The following is a 26,734-nucleotide window of genomic DNA, read 5'->3' as shown; positions in this document are numbered from 1 at the left end:
TATAAGTTCACCCAAAAATAAAAAATGTTGTCATCATTTAATCACCCTTATGTCGTTTCACACCTGTATTTTCTATGGACATTTTGAATAATGTTGGTAACCAAACTGCTTTGGTGAGCATTAACTTCCATTCTATGGACATAAAAAGACAGACATTTTTCAAAATATCTACATTTGTGTTCCACAGAAGAACAATAAGTGATACAGGTTGAAAATAACACAAGGGTAAGAAAATGACAGAATTTTAATTTCTCAGAACAATCCCTTTCACTTAACGTGAAGAAGCTTCTAGATCTTGGCTGTAGATGTAACAGCAGAAATGTTTGTGAGGTGTTTCGGGGCAGTTCGCCCAGCCGGTTTGTGTCTAGGCGCACACAGTTGTGCTGAGATTCCACAAGGAAGAGGAGGGCAGTTTCATTCCCGTAATCGATCTGTGGGAGTCGTGGAACTGGAACTAATTAAAAAACTTTCTGAATAATGAGAGCAAGTAGAGCTTTAGTGTGTGGCAAATCTGGGATGTGAGTAAGCGCAGCTGGGCGAGTGTCGGGTATCGGGCGTGAGGGAAGGAGGGGTGGCGGGCGAGCGAGCGGGAAGATGGCCTGGATGAATAACACCACAAACTCTCTAACTCCTTATTTACATCTGGTTCAAGCCTACCCATAATGCATCTGGGTTCTCATAGTGGCTTTGACACCGCTTTATCTCACTCTCCTAATAAATGCTTTACAAATCCAAATTACAAAACTGAGACCCCCCCCCCCCCCCCCCCCCCAAAAAAAAAGTTTGTGTCACTCCTTTGTTCATCTGAACCTATTTAATTTTCTTTCTTTAGTGGAACAGAAAATATTACTTTCTGAAGAATATTCTGGCTGCACTTCTCCATATAAAGAAAGTGAATCAAGATAGGTGCTGTCCAGCTGTCAAAAACATAATTGAAGTACCATAAAAGTAACCATTTGACAATAAGTTATCAGAAGCCATATGGTAGTCTTTTCGGTTTTAAAGGGTTGGAAAGACAAGACAGATTTTCTATGCATCTTAATTTATATTCTATATACATATCTCATCAACGTAAATCAAGTTTTACATTGATGAAAAAGAGCTTGAAAGCAGGTAGAGATTTCACTGCATGTGGGAATGACCACATGTGCATCCGTGCATGCTCTCTTACACACATACAAGCATATTTGGACACACACCCAGAACAAGGTGCAAGAAGTCTGTGGGCAGGAAGCATTGGTGTGGGCGAGAGTGGTGTCAAGGTGCAAAAACACACACACTTTTACAGCTCTAACTTCCTTCAGAGATCTATGAGAACCAACGAATTAGAGGAGGCTCTTACCCAAACAAACACATGCAAAAAATCTCATTCGTACAAACTACAGACAGACAAGACTGATAATAATCTTGACCAAGTATATTCTAAACATAAGGGTTCTTTAATAATGTACTTATTTAAAATCACGGACAACTTTGCACAAATATAATGGTATTAATAAAAAATAATAATGATAATAACAACAATAATAGTGCAGTGCAGCTTACTTTCATGACTATGGCTCTGTCTGGATATTCAGCAGGCCATCAATTTCAGGTGTAGCTCTGGAGACAGATATCATCTGACACATTTATGCCAAAACTGAGATGTCTGCTAGAGTTCTTTAGTGTCCTTTACATCAGCCTAACCTGTCTAACGGGAGTGTTACAGTATCACCCAGGTGTCTGCTGGTTAAAAGGCCTGGCACACAGTCACATGACCCTAAGACTGATGGAAAAAGACTCTGTAACATATGTGGTACCTCACAATGCTTAGAATTCTTCCTGTGTCAATAGACTGTGATTGACCATTTTTAGTGGGCTTGGCTCAGCAAGTATTGTCCAATCATTTTATCTATAGGATTAGTCAAATTCTTCAAGAAAGATTTAGTAATCCATCCATCCATGGATTTTACTTCCAGAACATGTTGGTTGAGTTCTATCTACAAGCAAGGGCCAATATGCCTAAACTATTACTGCCACAGACCTCTGCTTTAATGATTGAGCACCCTTGCGCTACATTTGGACACTACTGGTTTAATGGATGAATGATCCACGGATCAATTCAGACCTCTTCTTGTAATCCATTACATGAATGGCTAAGGGGCATCTACTGCTAAAGACATTACACGGACAACGCTGGAGTTAGACATGAGCTGCCTATGGTGAGAACGTCCTCAAAATGAAACCAGATGGCCAAGAACAATACCAACTGGAGTAATGCGAGCAACAAATGTTTAAGGATTTTCAAAAGAGTTGAAATGTTGTACTTGGATATTACATGGGGGGGATCGTTGCAATTTACATTCATATTTTAAATATGGCAAGGTAAAATGATTCGCTAGTGTGAAAAAAATAGCATTCACATTATGATGACAACAATACATCAAGGCAACATAGTTAATGGTTCGCTTTAGGGAATCAAACAAACCCTTAACGCTAAGCATTTAACTTTGCTGCGCAGCACAGTTTGAACTTCAGACATAAATTATGCCTCAAATCGAGGGGCTTGTTGAGTAAGGGTGTGTTATTACTTCCACGCGCGTGGTCAGAATGTAATTTTTATCTGGAAGATGAAAAAATTGGCAAAAAGTCCCTTACTTGCTTTGTAGCTTCTTTGACTTGGGACAGTAAGCAACACTCTAACAACCACCCAGTCACCCTAGAAACCGCACATCAACAAGCTGGCAACCAAACACAAAACCCTAGCACTGTTGGTGGCAAAAATATTTACACTGGTTCAAGGCTAAATCTCTGTAACTGAGGTGAACGCAAACCGGTCCCTAAAAAAGCGCTGGCAAACGAGAGAAACGCGCTGAGCATTTCGGGAACAGTAATTGCATTTAAAATTCTTGAACACTCCCGAGTTCCTCCCCGTGAGAATATGGTCCTATTCCCTCTTAATGCTGTTATCAGATGTACCTCTCACCCTCCTAAAAGCCTTGTCAAGTGATGCCAGGGGTTCTGATTTCCAACCTAATTTGTATTGAGATACCAGAGGAATAAAAGTGTTTAATTTGGTTTTGTGTACTGCACAAAGACTTTACTGTGACGGCGAGGATAAAAAGGGCCAAGTACAAAGCCAGAAATGTGATTACAATGAGAGATCATGTTCGAGTTACTTCATATATATATGATGATATGATATGAGATGATATATATATATATATTTATATATATGATATGGTGCACATGAAATATTTATTTTTATCGACGTTAAAATGCTCTGCTGAATATGTTTTTCTGAATTTATTTTTTCTTAATTATTTGATTAATAGAGTTCAAAAGAACAGCATTCAGTGGACAATAGAAATCTTTTGTAACATTATAAATGTCTTTCCTGTCACTTTTGATAAATTTAATGCGTGACATCTGTTAAAAAAAAAAAAAAAAAAAAAAATATATATATATATATATATATATATATATATATATATATAAAAAAAATATAAAAAAAACTTACCCCAAACTTTTCATTTACATTTAATATAAAGTAACATGATATAATATTTACCGTACAGGTAATAAGTATGTATTATTCCAAATTTTTTAAACCACATTTTGCAGTTCACTTGTTTTTGTGAATATGTCAGGAATAATAACAAACTGTCATCCAAAGCAAAATAAACCCTAATATTTTGTAATTATGACTGGCTGACTACTGTCGAGATGTCATTACGTAACTTAAGTATACAGCTTAAAAGTCCTTAAAACAAAATCATTTTCAGAATTCAGTGATCGACCAATCAGAATTAAGTGTTCCAGAGAGCCGTGTTATATGAGGTCATAAAAACTCCATGCATAACAGTTTTAGATCTTATTTAGATCAATTGCAGCAGCTGTCACGGTTTGAAAGTTCATGTCAACTACCTCGAAACGAGTAACATATTGTGGGTTGGCAACAAGAGAAGACACAAAGGATTGTTGGAAATGGCTTTCTCAGACTCTTCCCCCAACATGCTCATTTTTCTTGCCCATGTGAAGCAGGATATCAGCGTGTCAGGGAATGTGGTAATGATGTGGTTTTGATGTGACTGATTTATGGGACGAAGGTGCTGTTCCTCTCTGCATCGCTGACCCACACACCTCCATTTCAAAGGAGCAGGGCTGCCGTTCACCGCCTCTCCTCCACACCTCTCCTATGTCGCTCCGTCGTAAACAACACTGACCTCCCCCCATCCCTCCAAAACACTCCCCTTCCAGCAATCTTCATCTGATCCCATTGAGTGAGTGTTGTTGTATTTGTCCAGTGTAGGCCATGTTTCCATTAATTTGAATCAATAGTCTGGGTTCAATACAAGCACAGAATTTACAGCCTTATTTAAAAAAAGAAGCAGCAAAAATCACATGTACAGTAATGTACTTACAATGGTCTAAATTGTGAGACTACTTTGAGGCACTTCTGGTTATGTGTTACTGACGTAAATCCTGTAAACGAGTGAGTTTGTCTTATGCAAGCAGTCCCTTTCTAATATTTGTGCATGTGAAAGTTACTAGGTTTAATGGTTTTACATGGCCATAACACTGGAACATTGAACATTACTTTTAGGTTAGCAAGATATTTTATCATACTAGTTTCATGCTAACACATATGTTTAAGTCTTGTGGATATACTTCTGAAACAATGTATTTTGGTGTACTTCTATTGTGAGGGAGTTACTGTAACCATATATTTTTTAAAAGATTGTCTGTAGCAGGGTTTCCCAAACGCGTTCAAAAATGTAAAATGTAAATAACTAAATGGTTACACTTTATTTCGCAGAGTCCTTGTTACAGTGTAACTATACATTTAAGTACCGAGTAATATTAATTAACATGTACTTACTATATAGTATGGCGATACGGCTTGTTACATATGTTACATGTACCATAGTAATAACAGCAAATTATGCATAATTACATGCAACTACCCCTTAACCAAATCCTAATCCTACCCTAACCCTATAGTAAGTACACGCAGTTGCTTAATATTACTCAGTACTTAAATATATAATACACTGTAACAATGTCACCTTAAAATAAAGTGTAACCCTTTATTTTAAGGTGTCATTGTTACACTGTAATTATGCATTTAAGTACTGAGTAATATTAAGTAACTGCATGTACTGTATTACTATAGGGTTAGGACTAGGGTCTGGTTTAGGCTTAGCTGCATGAAATTATGCATAATTTACTGTTATAACTACTATGTAACATGTAATTTAATGGTAACTATTATATATTATATTATAGACATGAACTAAAACAGAGTGTTCCAGGCAGAGAAAAGGTGTTACAAGAGTGTGTACAGTGTGAGAAAAAATATGTTTGTGAACTTTAAATCATATAAATGTATTCTAGCAGACCCCGAAAATAAAATCATAAACTTGTAAAGTAGCATAATATGGGCACTTTCACTTAAAAACTCAGGAGGTACTTGAAGTAAATATTTTAAATCAAAGGGGTTTGGCTGACAAAACAGCTAGGAAACAAATCAGTGCTGCTGATAAGAGCTTAACTTGCACTGAACCCAGAACATCCCTTTAATATGAGTGTATGTCTGTGTGTACCTGTGTTGTGCAAATGGGTTGGTATGTAGCAGGTGAAGTCAGCCGCCCCGTCCCTGACGTCCTGATCTTCGTCCTGTAATAATGTAAACAGACACTTCCATAGCGCCACAGTGTGTGTGATACCTAGAAAAAACAAACACAAGCTTCAGTTTAGATTCCTGCATTCCTGTTCTTGTCCACGGATGTACACTCACCCAGAGGCAAAGCTGGCGCCGTCAGTAAGGTGGGGACGGCCTTCACCAGCACCTCAGCTGACATGAGTTTGACTTCTGCAGATTGTTCTTCACCACAGCTCTGCAGGACCAGCGCCCCCCATCTGCTCAGATAGACCACTGCAGCCTCACTGAGCTCCTGCTTTTTAACACAACCACATTACTGAAGGAATATCAGCCATAACGCACAACTAAGTTGCTACTGTAAAGTCACATATCAGATGGTAATGCCTTGGTACTTTGATGTATATCTTATTACTGCATTGAAAAAGATACACAAAATACTTCAAGGTGATTCATCTGATCAAAATCAGTATAATCTTTTTTATCATTCATTTGTTTATGAATCAATTTATTTGTTGTTTATATGATGCAAATTATTATACCACATTTGTTTAATACATACATTTTTTTTTTATTGAATTTCCAACAAACTACCTTCATGATATATATTGTTACTGTGATATGAGATTGTGCTTTGACTATATGCACATTTTTGAAAGTCTCTTATGCTCACCACGGCTACATTTATTTGATCAAAAACAAAAAGTAAAACCAGTAATATTGTGGAATATTACTACAATTAAAATAACAGTTTTTTATGTTAATATATTTTAAAATGTAATTTATTCATCTAATGGAAAGCTGAATATTCAGCATCATTACTCCAGTCTTCAGTCACATTATTCTTCAGAAATTATTCTAATATGCTGATTTGGTGCTCAAGAAACATTTCTTATTATCAGTGTTAAAAACAGTTGTGCTGTCTTTTGTGTGAAAAACATTATTTAAGGATTATTTGATGAACAAAGTAAAAATCTTTAACATTATAAATATCTTTACTGTCACTCTAGATCAATTTAATGCTTCAGTGCAGAATAAAAGTATTAATAATAATAATAAAAAAAATTGAATGGTAGTGTAACTGCTTTTATGTATTTATGCCATTGAAATCACACTGTCAACTAGGAAAAATGATCTTGGAGGCCATAAACCTCAGTCGCCCCCCTCTCCCTCATCACACTAAGCGGCTAATCGTCCAACGACCATTCACAAACATTTCAGCGACCTACAAACAACGTTAACAGCTCTTAAAAACTTTCCGGAGCCTGTGGTAAAGCTAAAGCACCTATGCTCTTTTTTCCCAGGGATTGCATTGTTTGTAGTGAGATGTGGCGGAATGTTAAGCCGCTATAAGGTTAAGTATCTGTAATCTGCTCCAGTCTAGATAGAGTGTCCAGTTAAACATACTTGAGTCAGTCTGGAAACTTCCTACACAATGCTTCTCTCTTTCCTTTCTTAACTCTCGTTGCTTTTCTTCTTCCTTACCTGCGGCGTTGATTCAGCCAGGTGCACCACCAGTCGAGACGTTAGGGAGAGAGTGGCACAGTAGAGCTCCACACTAAAACACACAGAAGAACATGTGCATACTTCAATCCATAACCAAAAACAAGAAGGGCTGGGTGATGCAACTAAAAATGCATATTGATCAAGTCTAGAATGATAAGGTTCCCACACTTTTAGACCAATGAATTTCCTTGAATTATAAACCATTTTATACAGATGGCTGAGCAAATTTCTATTTCTTCTATTTATATGTGAGATACCAATGTTTTGAATGAAAACATTTTTTTTTTTTTTTTTACTTATTATTGTATAAATGTTTCTCTACACAAGCACTCAAACAGAGCAGAAAGTTTTCTAATTTTCATGAACTTTCCAGGACTGAAATAACCATTTTTAAATTTTCCTGATTTTTCCATGACCATCGGACCTTGATCAAAACTGAAAACATACAATTGAAAATGACCGCCAGGCCGAGTCTAGAGGGGCTGTTTTTTAAACTTGATCTCAGAACAGGTGTAATCCAGCATGTGTTGTCCAACAGAACACGGCTCCCAAAATACACAGAGCAAATGTGCCATTACACAACACTGCAAGTGTCCCACTGCATTACACAATTGCAAAGACACAGCAAGCATTATGGTGTTCCTTAAATCACAGGACGACTGCTAGAAAAGACACATATCATGTCACACTGTACAAATAACAATACGCCGTGAAGCGTTTCCCAACACTGAACTTAAGAGGAGAGATTGAAAGCGTATGAGCGTTGCAGGGAGCGGGAGTCTTTGTAATGTAATACCGGCGACCTGTCCACTGTTCACTGAGATGTGAAGGTGTCTGTTGTTTTTTACTTCTAGTTGCCTGTATGGGCCTCAGAATAACAGACCAACTGCACCTGCTGCTACATAAACACGTATTAAGACAACCTCCAAGCATGTACATACCCACAAATTATAGGGAATAACCCTATGTAAAGGTATATGAACACACTCTCTCAATTGAAAGCACAGGTAGCTGCGGCCCTTTAATGTGTAAATCAATCTCTTTACCGCTCTGCCGTAGGTATGAAAGGATGATTGATGTACACGGGGCGGCTGGCGACCACAGGTATGTGTGGTTTCTTTTGTAGTCGGAGCCCACATCTGAAGCCATTACGCTTCCCGCTAACAGCGCTAGCCACTCAACAGAGTACCTCGTCTCCCCAGAGGGATATACACCACCCCAAACCAAGGCTTCAACAATGAGGAGGTTTGTTGGAGTTCACAGCTGCTGAGAACATGCTGTGTGTTTAGGGTGTCGGTGCAATGTTTTATGTAATATTAATAGTTTCAATTTGCTGTGGATCTTTCTGCACAACTGGATGCAAATGGAAAAAAAACATGTTTATGCCTAAATCCCTAAAGGTGCGTTCACATTTACCATTGTTTGGTGAATTTTCATAGGCAAAATCTGGTGATTTCAATCGCGATCAGGAATTTCATGTGAGGGTTTCGCTCGTGTTCAAGTTGGTCACGCAAATTTGCCACTTTGACCAACAGAAAGCCGCTTATTTTGAAATTGACTTCTGTGTGAGCTGCGCCACGCACTACTTACAATATACATGCACACCCTTTGCAGCTATAGCAGCTTCAACTCGTCTAAGATAAAAAAAAAAAAAAAATCAACTCCGAGTGGAAAAAGCGCCCGACGTCATCGCGGTTTTTTCCACTGTCCAATCGAATGAATGGAGAGGCGGGCCTTCCGTTGTGGTCGTGACGGAAGTTTACAGTTGCTTGCTTCAACGTCCACAGACTTAGCCTGGCAAGCCAGACTTACATCAAGATGTTTAGTCTGGCAACTCTCCATAGACGCGGCTTAATCCGAGGGGCGGGATAAACGGTTGTCTCTCAAAATCCCTCTTCACGCAATAGGATAGCGCTACAACCAACCAGAGCAACGAAGAAGGTGATGTAGTCAGAGCGGCAAAGATCCGGTCCAGCAAAACTCCGAACACTTCTTCCTTTTTTAAAGAATGACTTAAGTGCCGTTCTGTGCTCTTTTCTTAAAGAAAAACTTAACTCCAAGTCCTCCAGAGTCGCGGCCAAAGCTGATTCGAAAGACCGCTGTTCTCCATCCGCAGCCGCCATTCTTTGTTTTCAAGTGGCAGCCGTCGCAACTCTGTCGTCATATGTTAAGCCCGCCCCCGCCTACTCTATACACGACGTGATTGGCCTGACCCAATTTAGGTTTTTGCAGCTAGAAGGTCAATGGAGAGTTGCTGGACTGCCCTGGCTGCAAAATACATTTTGCTGCCGCTAGGGTGCGTCTAGATTTCTAGGCTACCACAGACTATGATGGAGGAGAAACTTGTGGTGGCTGTTTCGGGTTACCCGGAGCTCTACGATTTTACGAACTGCAACTACCATAATGTTATTAAAAAGCAGCTGGCTGCATAACTGTGACAGTTTACTTGACAACAAACCAAAGTTTTTTTTGTGCGCGCTCGCTATTAGACTGACAGCTGACTCGGTGGTTGCTTAGCAACATAAAAACTGCAGCGAGCTGCTATTTAAGGTGTGATCGGGTATTTTCTTAGCAGTGCTGTGCGTCTCACGTTTTCGAACCTGAAAAACGCGTTAGGTGTGATCCGGGCCTAATTCATCCCAAAGGTGTTCTATCGGGTTGAGGTCAGGACTCTGCGCAGGCCAGCTCATCCGCTCACCCATGTCTTTATGGACATTGCTTTGTGCACTGGTGCGGAGTCACGTTGGATCAGTAAGGGGCCATCCCCAAACTTTTCCCACAAAGTTGGGAGTATGAAATTGTCCAAAATGTCTTGGTATTTGGTATGCTGAAGCATTAAGCGTTCCTTTCACTGGAACTAAGGGGCCAAGCCCAACCCCTGAAAACAACCCCACACCATAATCCCCCCTCCACCAATCCCCAACTTTACACTTGGCACAATGCAGTCAGGCAAGTACCGTTCTCCTGGCAACTGCCAAACCCAGACTCGTCCATCGGATTGCCAGACAGAGAAGTGTGATTCGTCACTTCAGAGAACATGTCTCTACTGCTCTAGAATCCAGTGGCGGCGTGCTTTACACCACTGCATCCGACACTTCGCATTGCACTTGGAGATGTAAGGCTTGGATGCAACTGCTTGGCCATGGAAACTCATTACACAAAGCTCTCTACGCACTGTTCTTGAGCTAATCTGAAGGCCACACGAAGTTTAGAGGTCTGTACCTACTGACTCTGCAGAAAGTTGGTGACTTCTCAGCATGCGCTGACCCCGCTCTGTGATTTTACGTGGCCTACCACTTCGTAGCTGAGTTGCTGTTGTTCCCAATTGCTTCCACTTTGTTATAATACCGCTAACAGTTGACCGTGGAATATTTAGTAGTGAGGAAATTTCACAAATGGACTTATTGCACAGTACCACACTGTGAATTCACTGAGCTCCTGAGAGCGACCAATTCTTTCACAAATGTTTGTAGAAGCAGTCTGCATGCCTAGGTGCTTGATTTTATATAACTGTGGCCATAGAAGGGATTGGAAAACCTGAATTCAATGATTTGGAAGGGGTGTCCCAATACTTGTGGCAATATAGTGTACATAAGATTTTTTTTTTTTTGCATGTGAAATGTTGCTCATGTGAACACTACCCACGTGCCATTGTTTGCACTAGTGGTCCACTGATGACCTATGTTATTCCTGATATGTAGAGAGTCGAATGGTCAATACAATGCTGTGATATAGGCTACATAATACAATTTAATAACAGCAAATGAGTTATACCAATAATACATAATGTGATAGGCTGAAACCCTATTTGCAAAATATTACTGGAGATTAGTTTAGATTTCCATGATTATTATTGAAATAGGACCTAGCATAAATTATAGTAGTTCATCCACTAATAGGTGTTTAGATGCCTTAAATAAGGTCTATGGTTAACTAAAGCTCAACATATTTTTATTTTATTCTATGACAAAATATACCAGTAACCACCACCTTTTAAGTTTTTACCTATCTTTTATAGACCGACTTTAGCTTCTTTTTTTTTTTACTTCTGTCGATTGTAATGAGGCTTCAAAACTAAAATCTGTGTTCATTTATGAAGATTATCATGATGAACAAAACATGTAATAATCATTACTTTTGTTGGTCACAGAGCTTATTTTCTGCAATAATTTAAAAGTCAATGGAAAAAATATAGATAATACAGTTTGATCTATACGGTTCACCTGTGTGTAGAGGTCTCAAGCAGTGTGAGGAGATGCTCTAGAACCTCCTGACAGCTCAAAGACATCATCCCATCTCTCCAGGGCAGCAGGGAAGAAAGTGGGAGGACAGCAAGAACTTGCAAAACCTGTGAAACACCAAGAGAAATGGAGACTTACGTCAGGGTAGAAACCCTATTATACTGCTTTTCACAAAACAAGTCGCATTGTTTGAACGATAAAAGGGTTTCCAACAGTACAACCCACTGGACAGACTGCATATCGATCATGCACAGCCTCATTTTCTGTTTCATGTCAAAATAAATATGGCATCTAACCTGACTAATCATATACAAAGAGCAGGAGACATAAAATGTGCTGAAGTCTGTCTAGAATGTTTTGTGAATATTTTCATTTGCCAACCACACTTTTCAACCCATATTCCTTTCATCCATATTCCCTTATTCCACCCTCCCGTCTGTCAGTAACATTCCTCCCTCCCTCCCCGTCCATCCATCCATCCCTCCATCCCCCTGCACATAAAACACATCTGGTTCAGCTCTGGCCCTCGGGTTTCCCCCCAAACACTCGCCTCAGAAGAGCAAGGGAGTTAACGGAAGACTTGTTTTTCTTCTCCTCAGACCCCCACCGTCTTTCCTTTCCTTTAACGTGACAGGCCTAGTAGCTCATAGGGGTTTGTTGACATTATTTAGACTTATGTGGTTGATTATTATTTCTTGGAGTGCACAAAGCCTTAAATAAGTATATTTTTTAATGGTTTTCTATGGCATCCTTACTTGATTATATTATAGTCTTTTATATTTTGGTACATTGCATCAGTGGTTCCCAACCCTGGTCCTGGAATACATCCAGCACTGCACAGTTTAGATGTCTCCATAATCAAACACAGTTGATTCAACTCATCAGCTTGTTAGTAAAGATTCCAAGACCTCAGATGGGTGTGTCAGATAAGAGAAATATCCAAAATGTGCAGTGTTAGGGGTACTCTAGGACTGGGGTTGGTCACTGCATTAAATTATATATAAGTAAATGACGAAACCAGTGTGGATTTAGTCCTAAGAAAACCTACGAAACCTGTAAAATTAATATTTTCAGAACAGATTTACGCACTAGGCTTTAGTTAAGAGTCACAGTTCAATGCATATTATCTAATTAGCCTAACTTTCCTAGTCACTTCCCAGAATGCTTTGGTGGAACAGAAGACTTACCTTGGAAACCAGGCCATATCGAAAGTCTAGAGCCTAACAGCAGGACTTTAAACATTAACAGTTGGCCAATAAAACAGCTTTTAAGAATGAACACACACACACACACACACACACACACACACACACATACGCACACGCACACACTCCAATTCCCGTCAGTTTGAACATTTCTTAATGATAGAAATGGCAAAACAGGAGGGTAATTGATGGTTGGTTGAGTGTTTATGAGGAATTGAAACACGAGCCCTTTTTCTAAACAGGAAATCGCCTGCCATTTCACTTTGCAGGGCCAAAGAAATTTGTGTGTATGGAGTGAATGGGAATTAAATGACATTCAGCCGGTTTTATTCAGATACAGTTGTTAGTAGCTCTTGTCCAGCAGGTTTTTACAGTGTAGACGTGTATTCAGCTAATCAGAGAATCCCTGTACAAAGGAATGTCATTTCTACAGCTGAATTCACAAATCTCAGAGCCAGTTCTGTGATCAGTGTTTTTATGAATTTCAACATGGTGAAAAGAAAAATACAGGTTTCAGCTTCTAACCTGCACCTGCAAGTTAGATTCACAAAAATTGTGACATCCACAAATCAAACTTGATTATTTTTCTAGTAATATTACAGTTTACATTTTTGTTTTTGTAAATATTTTTCCCTATTGTTTTTGCAATTTTTTTGACAAGGTTTCCTATTATTTTTTGTAAAGTGTTTTATAGTGTTTGTTGTAAGGTTTTGGGGAGTATGAAAATAGTTTTGTTAGGTTTCTGAATGATTTGTAAAGTTTCTTGTAAATAATTTTAATAATATCAAATTAAAAGTTATACTACATTTTAATGGTGTAATAATTTTTGGTCGTGAAATACACTTATTTTGATGTGTTGAGTAACACTAACTGTAGTGTGTTATTCGATTACATACAAAGTTAAATCATTTTAATTGTAATTAATTTAGATGCATAATTATTACAAATAGATTTGAAACATGACATACAAGTTTCAACAGAAAGGACATAACAGTATATTTTAGTTAAGCATACATGCTTGTCAGTACGTTGGGCAGTACACTTTAATCAAATTTCTAAGTGAATTGTAAAATTACATACAGTATAGAGATTTGTCTAATTTATTATTATTATTTATAATATATATAAAATGTAAAACAATACATTTAATAAACATGCAATTAAGTGTCCAAAAGCATTACACTGAGTAACTATATTCTCACTCATTCACTTAACTATATTCTTTTAAAATATATTATTTCTGTACGCTGATAAAATTGGTCTAGAAACAATTTCCACTCAGAAATTGCTAGTAAATGTCACAATTACAATTATAAAGCAAGATTGTTTCAAGATAACACAAATGTTTTTGTTAAAGTTCTTTTAGTTTTAAAGTTTTGTAAAGTTGCAGATTTTTGCAAGTTTTTTTATATTGTGTGGTAGTTTCTAGATGTAATTTTTTTGCTGTGTGTTTTATAAGTTGTGCAGAGTATGACAACACAAAAGGGTAGTTTCCTCACCTTGGCTTGACACCCCGGGTATGTCTCATGAAGGGCCAAAGAGGTTAGGCTGGACACACTGAGTTCAAAGGGCAAGGGTCCCTGACCACAATGCTGAGACTTGTCCTCTGTCCTCTGAAGTCTCTTGAGGAACTGTTCCAGGGCAAACAGCCGAACCTCATAGTGTGGGCACTGTAGCAGCCGTTCCAGGAGGTCTCTCTGAAACCCGTCAGCCTCAGGACATTCCCAGAGGTGAGGTGATTCCACACAGACACTGATGGCTATGTGAGCCAGACTCTGCAGGTACTGTGTGGCTCCAGGGACGGAGAGGTCTATGTCGTCGGGTCCCTGAGGGGCCACAAGTTCTGAGGCCATAAGAATGTGCAGAGTTTCCTCACGTAGTTTCTTTAGCGGAGACTCTATGAACATAGACAATGAATGTACTCCATTAAATGTGAGAGATGAGATATTCTAAAATTAAAGCATAATTTATCTTGGGTGACATATCAAAGTGTACAATGCAATAAGATAACTACTTTGACTGGTGTTTATTAGTGAAAGATCAACCTTTGTACTACTAAATATTGATTCAGCTTCACTATGACATCACCATATGCTCTGCTGAAAGGCATCCTGGGAAATACAAGTGCTTCAGAGCCTCAAACATACTATTTTCCTTATTTAATTATTATGAACACAATATTCTTCTGAAGGCTAAATAAAGCCCACTTCCCCATCCAAGAAGTTCCAATGACCCATTCCAACTCCCACAATGCAACCCAATCCGGCACTGCACATGATTCAACAAGGAGTGGACCAGAGGGAAGGGCCATACTGCATTCCCCAAGAGACGGGCCCGGTTACCGTGACACCAGAGCATGAAAAGAGCCCTGGTACGCTTCTCGGAGCATGCTCAGATTGACCCAAAGCATCGAGTGTGTGGTGCACTCTAATTTAGCAGAGTGTGAGAGAGGATTTTGTATGTGTGTATACTTGCCTGTCTCTTTAGGGCATGGACATTGCTCAACACCTGTTTCAACGATGTTAATTGTTGACATGTTCACACAGACCCCGACCATTATTATAAGATGGGGGTGATGGGAAGGCATGTTTAAAACCAGAGTGGAGATGTTGACAAACGTTTGTAGTGATGAGAAGAAGAATATCTAATATAATGTGGAAAATACCTCATCACCCTGATCACCCTGACACAGACATCGGCAACATTACGTCAACCCAAGAAACAGAAAGCAAGTTATTTAAAGAGTCAGTCATTTATCATAAATAAATGTACACATGCTTTTTGCTCATGTTTTCTTGCTTCACTCAGTCACAGGCACAAACATCTGTAGACTATATGTTCATTCAAAATCGTCTGAAGTCAGTCTATTAAAAGTGGACCATGTACACATTTGATACACTATTAATATTACAATTTGTGTCTAATGCTCAGCAAGGCTGCATTTATTTGATTAAAATTACAGTAAAAAAAGTAATATTAAATATTATAAAATAAGTACAATTTTAAGTTTCTGTTTAAAAATGTTATTATTACTGTGATGGCAAAGGCTTCAGTGCCACACGAAATCATTCAGAAATTGTAACATGCTGATTTGCTGCTAAAGAAACATTTCTTATTATCAGTGTTAAAAACAGTTGTGATACTAGCATTCTAGCATTTTAGCGTTTCGCAAACTTAAAAATGTATTTATACAAAATTGATTACAAAGGGTTGGCCATTTTTGAAGAGGCTAGTTTTGAAAGCATAAGATTCCACCCTCCCTTCAGAGCGTCTCCAAAGCCACGCCTCCTTCAAAACACATGAATGTGTACAGCAAGGAGCAAACAAATGCGTCACGAGACAGCGTTAAACTACTAGGAATATGCTTTCATGCTTGATTGTCAAAAAACAAATTACAATATAACTGCATCACGGCGTTCAGTTCCGGTTTCGATGAAGCCCCTCCTTCCGAAATACGAATGTGCTGTGATTGGTTAGCTGGTCCAGTGTATTGTGATAGATACGATGTTATACACCATTTAACTCATGATATTTGTCGGAAAACTATAGTAACACAAACAGTAATCGATCACAAAACCATGGTTCATTTTCCTAACGGGCAGTAAACAGCCTCTCGTGTGTAAACGAGAGCTTACACACACACTACAATAAACACTACATCAACACTGTTAGCAGGCTAGCGGACGCAATCAACTTTCCCTTTGTTTACATCATAGCAACTATAAAAACTTATACTTGGAACTGTTAATAGAAAACGCAACTACAAATAATAAGACATCCTTACAAGTTGTGATCCACAAACAACAGATTGTCCTAACAAAGTTGGAACTGGCTGCTCTGTTTCAGGAGAAGCTTTTGTGCGTAGCCTGCATTGCACCCTCTTATAGTTTCTGGAAGCTGTTCTCCGTAAAATGTGCAGCACACGATAAACATTGGAGTTACAATGTTTAGGAGCAGTGTTTAAAATACATTTTAACCACTCTCAAGTATGTCAGCCTTAGGAAGGCCAAACAAATGAGCTTTAGAAAAGGGGTGGAAAAAACTGCATTTCTTTGACCAGCGCCTCATCCTTTTTTTGCGATTTCTGTGGGCGGGGATTATTTAAATGAGTAACATTGTGACTTCACAAAGCCTAGAAAAAACATGTTGTAGTCCAACCGTGCAGATCTTTTTTATGCCCAAAAACAGTATCATTACACACTAATAAAAAGCATAATAGGACCCCTTTAAATTAAAGTCAAATATATTACATTTAAACAAAAATAAGTAAATAAGTAAATAAATAAATTAGAACATTAGAATAACTACTTACATTAATTTAAATGAACTGATACTAAAACAGGACCATTTATCAATCCTCGTGAGTTTTTATCCCCAATAGCTTCCAAAATAAATGGAATGTTGCAATTTATTAGCACTAAAGACATTCTTTGTCTGATAGATGTTTAAAACCATACAGAAAATGGATTTTAACAAACACTTTTCCACAATCTAAAAGGCACTTGTTTTATATAACAACTCTCCCACAGGTTCCAATAAATAAACCAAGAATTCCACAGCTATTCAGAGTAAGAGAAAAGTGAAATGAAGTAAAAACAAAACTGTAGTGGGTCATAAGGAGGAGTGATGGTAACCATTCTCAAGCCTTTAAACTCAGGCCAAGTACTCATTACCACAAAACAACACACTAGGAGAAAAACATCATTAACAGGAGGGAGACGAGTTCTAGTCAGTCATGAGACAGAATTTGGTTAACAATGCTGATTTATTTCCCTTTTACACTATGTCTGTTTTCACCAACATACAGAGGCAGAAACACAGAACGGGGAAGAAAGAGGAAATGAGAGTGAAGAGGGTGTGTGGTGGAGAGAAAGGACGCTTTTGCTATGGCATTTATTAATATTGTTGGCCCTCTGGAGAGATGGAGGACCACGGTAATGATTACTCTCGGAAATGAAAGGAATTTCTCAGCAGGGACAGACTGTGGCAGACAATATGTGTGTGAGTTTGGAGACAGTAGTTCTGGGGATGTGCTGGAATCTTTATGAAAACCTAAACAGCCCAGTTAGACATCCAAGGCATTACACACAAACACACCCGCCACCCCAGCATGACTCAGAGAAAGCTGTGGTTTCATCAATGCCACGACCACCAAGTCTCAGTGACCAGATTTTGCTCTCTCATAAAAATAGCAATATTACAGTCACTGGTAATAGAAAATAAAGCCCATTGCAGTGAAATCAAACACTGGCAAATCACCCACACAACCTGGAGAGGCCATTCTCGTTTGAACCTCTCAGCTATAAAAAAATTAAAATAAAAAAACACTAAAAAGAGACACATTTACAGGGAATATCTCATCCAGGAATGAAAACTGTTACCATTATGTTGTTCTGAACCCATATAACGTCTTCTCTTTGGCATAAACGATTTTGTTTTAAAGGTTGAATGTTCACATAAATTCTGGCCTATTAATCCCACAAAGCTATCGTACGGCATCAGAAGGCTTCAGATACACATATAGAGTCATCTGGACCATTTTTACAATACTTTTATGGTGCTTTTTGTCCTATTTGAAGTTTGACAGCCTCTGTTAACTACAGTATATACTTTTACTATATAGAAAGTGTGAACATTTTTTTAAAACATCTCCTTTTTGAAGTCATACAAATTTGGAACAAAATGAGAGAGTCTGGGCAATTACATATTTCATGATTCGATTTTGGTTCACAAGCTTTTTGATTCAATTAATTATGAATTCAGTTTCATTCAATATTAATTCATCAGAGTATATATATATATAAATAAATAATTAATCAGGTACAGTAAAATTACAGAATTCCAGACTATTACATGTATTTGCTATTTATTTTTAGATACATAATAATAAATAAAAACATTTTAAAACAATTTGATTAGTGAAGATTTGTTCACACATCAACAGAAAACAGCATAGAGAGAGATCGATAGAGATCGATCTTGGATCTAAGAATCCAAACCGGTTCATAAAAATTAGTATTGATTAAATTCTATTTATTGATATTGTCAACCCTGCCCTAGTATGATAATGATGACATAATTTTCAATCCGTTAAGTTATCCATAACACTTCCTCACTTTATATAAGATGAAACACTTATAATAATTCTGTGAATTTCAGTACAGTCCGAGCACCTTTACGACGCAAAAGTTGTTAAAGTACATGTGCGATCTTTTTGTTTTTAAGTGTTCAGCTAGGTTTTATGGTGCAGGAAAACAGTGGGCCGTCTGTACTCACTACAGTAGTAAACACACTCCGATACACACAAGCGGCAACGTGCTCGAACACATGGATTTTACATCATGCTCTGCCATCATTACCCAAACTGTGAAAAACAAAACCCAGACGACTGAGGAACGTGCAGAGCAGATGTGAGCATGCTTCCCACAGTGAACGACCCCTACGCTGCCAACCACCTACTGACGAGTGTGTGCACGTTAGCCACAATTTATTCACCCGGGAGATAGAAATATGGGGAATACAGTACAATTTGTGCCTAAGTTATGGTTTTAATGGCCATCAAAGAGAGAGAGAGAGAGAGAGAGAGAGAGAGAGAGAGAGAGAGAGAGAGAGAGAGAGAGAGAGAGAGAGGAGAGAGAGAGAGAGAGAGAGAGAGAGAGAGATGAGAGAGGGAGAGAGAGAGAGAGAGAGAGGAGAAGAGAGAGAGAGAGAGAGAGAGAGAGAGAAGAGAGAGAGAGTGTGTTGGTGTATGTTGAGGGAGCATTTCTCATGCTGTGGTGTTTGATCCACACAGACTTGTAAACCCGTTCCTCTCATGCCCAGCTAAAGCATCGTCAGTAAAAACACCAACACAATCTCTGCTTAGAGTCTCAGAGCCAAACTACTAAGAGCAGTTGGCCTCATACCTACCACACACACACACGCTTTCATTTCTATCCTCTGGGGACATTCCATAGGCGTAATGGTTTTTATACTGTACAAACTGTGTATTCTATCCCTTACACTGCCCCTATCCCTAAACCTACCCATCACAGGAGACATCTGCATTTTTACATTTTCAAAAATATATAAGTTAGTATGTTTACCCATTCCCCTCATGGGGACCGCTGGCTGGTCCCCACAATGGAGGTGAATCTCAGGTTTTACTATCCTTGTGGGGACATTCGGTTCCCACAATGCATAATAAACCAAGCACACACACAAAGTATTAGTAGTTTGGCTCTGAGACTCTAAGCAGAGATTGTGTTGGTGTTTTTACTGACGATGCTTTAGCTGGGCATGAGAGGAAGGGGTTTACAAGTCTGTGTGGATCAAACACCACAGCATGAGAAATGCTCCCTCAACATACACCAACACACTCTGGAGGTGAATCTCAGGTTTTACTATCCTTGTGGGGACATTCGGTTTCCACAATGCATAATAAAGCAAGCAAGCAAGCGCGCAAGCGCGCGCGCACACACACACACACACACACACACACACACACACACACACACACACACACACACACACACACACACACACACACACACACACACACACACACACACACACACACACACACACACACACACACACACACACACACACACACACACACACACACACACACACACACACACACACACACACACACACACACACACACACACACACACACACACACACACACACACGCAATAACTGCCCAGAAACTTTCCGCTCCTACTTAGTTCCAAGACGAATGAAAAAGCAGATTGTTAAGGTCATTCTGTGCAGTTTGAAGTGTTAGTGACAAATTAAAATGCTAATTTCTTCACTGAGGTTCCCATCACCTGTGAACTGCATTTTAGAAAGGAAAGAGTAAGAGAGATACAGACAGAAAATAAGAAAAACAAGTGTGGGAGGGTGAATCTACACTATATTTTAAGTGTATAAGTATATACATTTACTGTGTAATTACACAAATACCTACTCCGTAATATTAACTTTATGTACTTACTATGAAATTAAGGTTTGTCTTAGGGTTAGTTTCTTGTAATTATGCATCATTTACTGTTATTACTATAGCATGTATTTGTAATATACAACAAGGGTACTGTAAAATAAAGTGTTACTAAAATGAAGGCAATTATTTAGGGACCATTAATATACCGGTATATATTTATATTACTTTAATGATTTAATATTTAATTCACTTATTTTATTATTAGTCAAAATGTCTTCCTCCACACAATGTCTAATTACCTTAATGTGTTCATATGTTTTATTTATGTTTGGTAAAAGTTATGTTTAGTGTAACTCATTATCTTTAATGGCAATTCTCATAACTATAATACATTGGGGTTAATGCATTACAGTAAAAATATGCTGAGATATATATTGCTTCTTTGAATCAGTTTTTAAATTAAAATGTAAAGTTTTCTTTGCATTACAGTCATTAAAATGACATGCAAAACAATCATAAAGTTCTTATCTTCATAGCTGCTCCAAGGGCACATTACTTTCTTATGTGTAACAAAAAAAAGATGATGTTTCGCAGGAAGATTTTCAAGTCTTCAAAAGTCCTACATTTGGTTTGATGTAAATAATATTTTTTTATTGTTTCTTACATGTCTCTCTACAAAACGCGACATGGTAAGTTTGAATATAAGAAAGCACAAATTAAATTTAAGAGCTATGGTATAGGGGAATATTTTCAGTGTATAACAATCAGTTTTTGGTGTTTCTAACTCAAAGCTGTCATATGACCTCAGAAAACATGGAATATACAGTATATATATATATATATATATATATATATATATATATGTGTGTATATGTATATGTGTATATATATATATATACTTTTATAGTTGTTTTTGTTTTTATAGTTGTTTTTGTCATTTTTTAATGTGCCAGCTCCTTTTTGTCATCTGCTTTCATAGTACGGCAAAGAACAGTGTGAACATTCAGCCATCTTTTTTTGTGTTATCCAGTAGAAAGTAAGAAATATGGCTTTGACAAAGTCTGTTGACAGTTTTTATTTATAGGTGATTCCTTAAACTGAGAGAGGAAAACACCAGACAGAGCGTAAAATATAGAGATAGACGGAATACAATTTATGTTAAGAGAAATGAAATGAAAGGTAGACAGAGATAAAAAGGGTGTTACTGAGAGTACAGGGCAGAGTGTAAAAATAAATCTTTGCACAGCACAAGGTGTGTGTGTGTGTGTGTGTGTGTGTGTGTGTGTGTGTGTGTGTGTGTGTGTGTCCATCGTTTGTTATGTAAGTGATGGTAGGCGGGTGGGATTGTAAGAGTATGCTTGTTTTAAAAAGATAAACACCAGCACCATGCCCACATGTGTGCAACACATGGGGCCTGCAAACGCGCAGGGTCCGCCCCTTTTAACTGGGTCACACGGGCACAATTGTACCATCTGTCAGAGACCGTTTAGCGTTTTTCTTATTCAAGACTCGCAAGCCTCCAGCACACTCAAAATAACACACACTCAAGCAGACACCAAATTTCCTTATATATATAAACTAGACTGGAAGTTGTGCATTTGGAAACAAGCACATTACACTTACTTTGCTATACATGGTGTTTTGAGTCTTACCTGACACAGGAACTGGAATACATCCACAAAGACAGCCCAGCAGGTCTAGAAACGCACCACGTGTTACCAGACACAGATTCCGCCTGTCAATTTGTGTGTGAGAGAGATTAAGTTTGATGATTATTTCATACTTACTAGCATTTGTACAGAAACAATACTTTGTTTTTCAAGTGTTATATACACATGGTGCGATTTAAAAAACAAAACAAAAAAACAGAATTTGAAGGAGAATATCATCAATTAAATTTTAAAGTCGAAATTTAGGCAAATACAGAAATAGTGTAATTCACATAAAATTAACAGTAAAAATACAGATTTGTATTTTGTTAGCATTTAACAATTTTTTTAACAATGAACTTAACTATGAATTTATTTATACAATTTACAGGCCCCATGGTACATAAGGTACAGTACATTTTGAACATATTTCAGCCAAACAATATGAATCCAATTACGGTTAGTCTCAGAAGGATCTCTAATGCATGTTTTATGCCTGCAGGAAAACTGAATCACCATCTACTGTCAAAAATGGGAAATGCATCCCATCTGACCAGGAGTGCAGATATATCAAAACAAAAGGAAATGGGCGTATGTGTCAAAACACTTTTGGAGTTACTATATTATAGTCAGAGTTACTGATAATGCATCCTGACTGCAATAGCGAGCAGTACAATTAAGTTCACACTGATTCTGAGGATAAAGCATCACATGTGCTGCCCATGGGCACAAAGGGAATTTAGTGCCCTGTATCTCAGACCAACTGCAGGGTAACGGTTGTGGGAGAGGGTGTATGTGTTTGTGGATAGAAACTAGTGCTGTGTTGAAAAAATCGATTCACCAATTCTAAATCGATTTTCATATTAATTTCTAAAGATCGATCCGTAACTCAGAGGATCGATTTAATAACAGGCCTACATTTTCCCCATAAACACACTGAGACACGGCGACCGGCGGCGCTGCTAATGCGGTTTCTCTGAATCCACTTGTTGACAAGAAAGGAGGAATGAATCGTTCACATAGCGCGTTTTTTGCGCGTGCAAATTCGTTTTCCAGGCGCGCCTCTGTTCATGGTTGCATAGCAACGGCAGACGCAAAGGGAAAGCAGGCGCTTGTTGAGAGGAGAAAGCGGTGCAAACTCGTGCAAACTGCGCTCTCCATGATGACGAGGAAGTATCATCAAATAATTAATTGATTTCTAGCCCTTGCATTAGCTTTACTACTAGATATATTCATTGAGATGAGAAATAAAAAGCCGCCCTGTACAGCTATGATCAGCTGTTCGGCCGAGCTTTGCACGGAAAGGCCGTAACAGGCTTGTTTTTGTCACATGACCTTTTGAGATGCATTAGGCTTCTCACTGAATTTGCACGCGCATAAAACGCGATATGTGAACGGCCCCTACGTTGTATCTAGTTTAAAAGGCCTTTTAAATATGAACGCAGTTTTGGATTAAATAAAAGGACAGTCAATTAAGTCAAATAAAACACGTTTTATCTCCTGTTTAGTTGGTAACACTACATTAAGACACCATTCATTAACATTAATGCCTTATCTAACATCAATACATTGAGTGAACAATACATTTTTACAACATTAATGTATGTTTGTGAATGTTATTTAATACAAACACTTGATTGTTCATGAACAGTTAAAACTTTTGATTTTAAAAATATAAGATCGGATCAGATCGGATCGAATCGAATCGAATAATGATAATCGATTCAAGATCTTGAGAATCGGAATCGAATCGATTCTTGAAATTTGAATCGATACCCAGCACTAATAGAAACTGTGGTGAGTATATGGAAGAGTAAACCAGTTATGTGTGTGTGTGTGTGTGTGTGTGTGTGTGTGTGTGTGTGTGTGTGTGTGTGTGTGTGTGTGTGTATGTGCACAGCAAACGCTCATGGGCATGGGCGAGAACAAGAGGGCCAGTGTTTAGGGCTGACGTCAGTATTTCATCACCGAGATATTAATAACACAAACTCTCCCTCTCTTTGAATGCCTGGCTTCATCTTTTTGTGTCTCTCTGTTGCTCTTTAAACACAAATTATTACTCAGAAGTTAACAAATTACCAAGCTAAGTAGTATAGGAATATATGGTCAGACGTATGGGATCTGTCATTTCACCTATATCCCACCATCTCCAGTTTCTCTTTCATTCCTCTGCCATTTTTGTCCTATCTTTCTAAATGTTCCCTAAATCTCTTCACTTCATATGTTTGGAATGGTATACTACCATACAAGCCTTGTTAGAAATGCAGTATGCAGTATGTACACACTCTGAACATTTTCTGCATGGAGCAATTGGATAACCTACTACATTTGCCAAATTGTGCAATATACAAGAGCACAATTCATGCCAGTATCCCAAAATGCACTCAACTTTACACTCCCTTTCCAGTATTAGGAATGAATCAGAAACTACGTCATTCATCTCCTTCTTGACTATTTGATTTAACTTCTGAAAGGTTAGTCAGTTATAGTTTATAAGTTTTAGTTCAAGTTATTTTAGATATTAAATTAAAAGTCCCCCTGTAGTCGATAATTTTATCTTTTATCCCCAATATGACATATTTAAATGGTTTACCTGTGAAAAAAATGTCTTCATGCCTTAAAGGGGTGGTTCAGGATTTTGGACATCGGACCTCATTTTCAAGTTAGCCTAGTTGTTATTCATCAGTGGAGACAGTTTTCAAAAATGTTCATCCAGTCCTTCCAGTTGCATAGTTCGCCGATGCTAGGCTAGCGCGAGTCAACGGTATAAGCTAGCCTGCCATTAAAAACTGTTTTACCCACTCCACAGTACACCAAAATCAAATAAATGATAACGCCAGACTGTCGATGTAAATGTCTGTTGAGAGAATAATGTTAGAAATCAAACTACCCTTTCATTGCATTGCAATAGTTACATTTTGTTCCCTGTATTTATTAGCACAGTCTACAGCAGCGGCGGAGTGATATTAAGTTACCTAGGCAACCGAGAGAGTCTCCACATGACGCAAGTGTTTACCTGCCGCTGACACTCATCACTACAGAAGCAGAGTAAGAAGAGTAAGATTTCACTAAGAAATCAACACAGGACTATGGCCACGTTTGAAAGCCATGCCAATGTTTCAGACTTTGGTGACGAGGAATGTGTTTTATTCAACGAACCGTACATGTATGAGCCGGAATACACAGACGAAGAACTAATCGAGATGGATGCTAAAAGGGCAGAAATTGAACTGTAACGTTATCTCCACTAACGTTGTCATTGTCATTCTATCAGTTATGAAAGGGACTAGCTTCATAGATAGCTTTAGTAGCCTAACAAAAGTTATTACCTGTTCATCTGCTGTTGGTGCATATGGAAAGACGGCTGGAACTGCATTCCTTGTCAGTGACTTATGAACGTTTCGATGATGGGGGTTTTCAAAGTCGTCTGGTCTAAAATAATCACTACAAATTCGCAACTTTAATAGTCTCTGCCGGTGTCTCGTTGTCCAAGCCAGCAGAAAGAAGTCACAGTTGGTTCCTTTCTGGATCTCTCAATGGAAATTTGTGGAAACTTTTTGCATGACCATCTATTTGGTTTATTTTTACAATTTCGAAATGCACAACGAATCACCATGTTGCCAATTCCTTAGTTTACAATCAAATGTTTTTCAATATCGTTGTTCAAGGCTACTACTAGCTAGCTAGACGTCCCGTCTGTAGTGCGCGCTTCTGTTCTGTGTTTACTTTTCGGCGCACGGCGCAGTACTACTAACCGGAGCAAAGTAAAATTCCGCCGCTGCTGAGAAACTAGTTCCTGTAAATGTAATGCGAACATTGAGATGTAAGAGTACCGGTAAGTTACTTTGATTTCTAACATTATTCTCTCAATAGACATTTACATCGACAGTCTGGCGTTATAATTTATTTGCTTTTGGTGTACTGTGGAGTGGGTAAAACTGTTTTTAATGGCAGGCTAGCTTATACCGTTGACTCGCGCTAGCCTAGCATCGGCGAACTATGCAACTGGAAGGACTGGATGAAATTTTTTGAAAACTGTCTCCACTGATGAATAACAACCAGGCTAACTTGAAAATGAGGTCCGATGTCCAAAATCCCGAACCACCCCTTTAATATAGCTTGAAATGTAACTACACCCTTGCTTCATTTAGTATACGCAGACTCATGAATATGCAAATTAGCCCCGTCTCCACTCACTCACACCAGCTCTGAGTTACACTCGCTCAAGTTTACTCAAGTTACTGTAGTAAACGCTTCACAATGGTTGCATATAGTTTTAGTTAACTATGATAAACCTGATTAGGACCCTACTCACTGAATGAAACACTACAAAGCAGTCATGAGACAATTTAGCATACAATTGTTTGAAAAGTCTATTGTTCTATACTGTTCCATCTTACTCAACTATCCCAAAATGTCTCTGGCTCATTAAGGAGTTTGTTATAAAGAATCAGTATGGATGAGTGAGAGAGGTCAAAGGGCACGTGGCCGTGTGACTCTTCCTGCAGCGCTGGGTCAGTGAGCAGAGAGCAGCCTTTAAAACACGAGCTCAGAACACAAGAGGG

General features: G+C 38.4%; 1 protein-coding gene across 3 annotated transcripts in view; it reads right to left on the bottom strand.

Moving 5' to 3' along the window:
- The window catches only part of thada (THADA armadillo repeat containing), a 112,355-nt gene that overhangs the window by 4,241 nt on the left and 81,380 nt on the right, over positions 1-26,734 (bottom strand). For 2 of the 3 annotated variants that reach the window (XM_079635709.1, XM_079635710.1), the window contains exons 31-36: positions 22,173-22,255; positions 14,093-14,490; positions 11,371-11,495; positions 7,127-7,199; positions 5,780-5,939; positions 5,586-5,708 (exon numbers count right to left, since the gene is read on the bottom strand). In XM_079635709.1, the coding sequence (XP_079491835.1) occupies positions 5,586-5,708; positions 5,780-5,939; positions 7,127-7,199; positions 11,371-11,495; positions 14,093-14,490; positions 22,173-22,255 (962 nt within the window). The remainder of the gene's footprint in view (positions 1-5,585; positions 5,709-5,779; positions 5,940-7,126; positions 7,200-11,370; positions 11,496-14,092; positions 14,491-22,172; positions 22,256-26,734) is intronic. The other variant, XM_079635711.1, reaches the window with a different exon arrangement.

Source organism: Phoxinus phoxinus (assembly GCF_949152265.1).
Source record: "Phoxinus phoxinus genome assembly, chromosome: 14".
NCBI lineage: Eukaryota > Metazoa > Chordata > Actinopteri > Cypriniformes > Leuciscidae > Phoxinus > Phoxinus phoxinus.
Note: the sequence above shows the minus strand (reverse complement) of the source record. Positions and strands in the feature narration are given on the sequence as shown.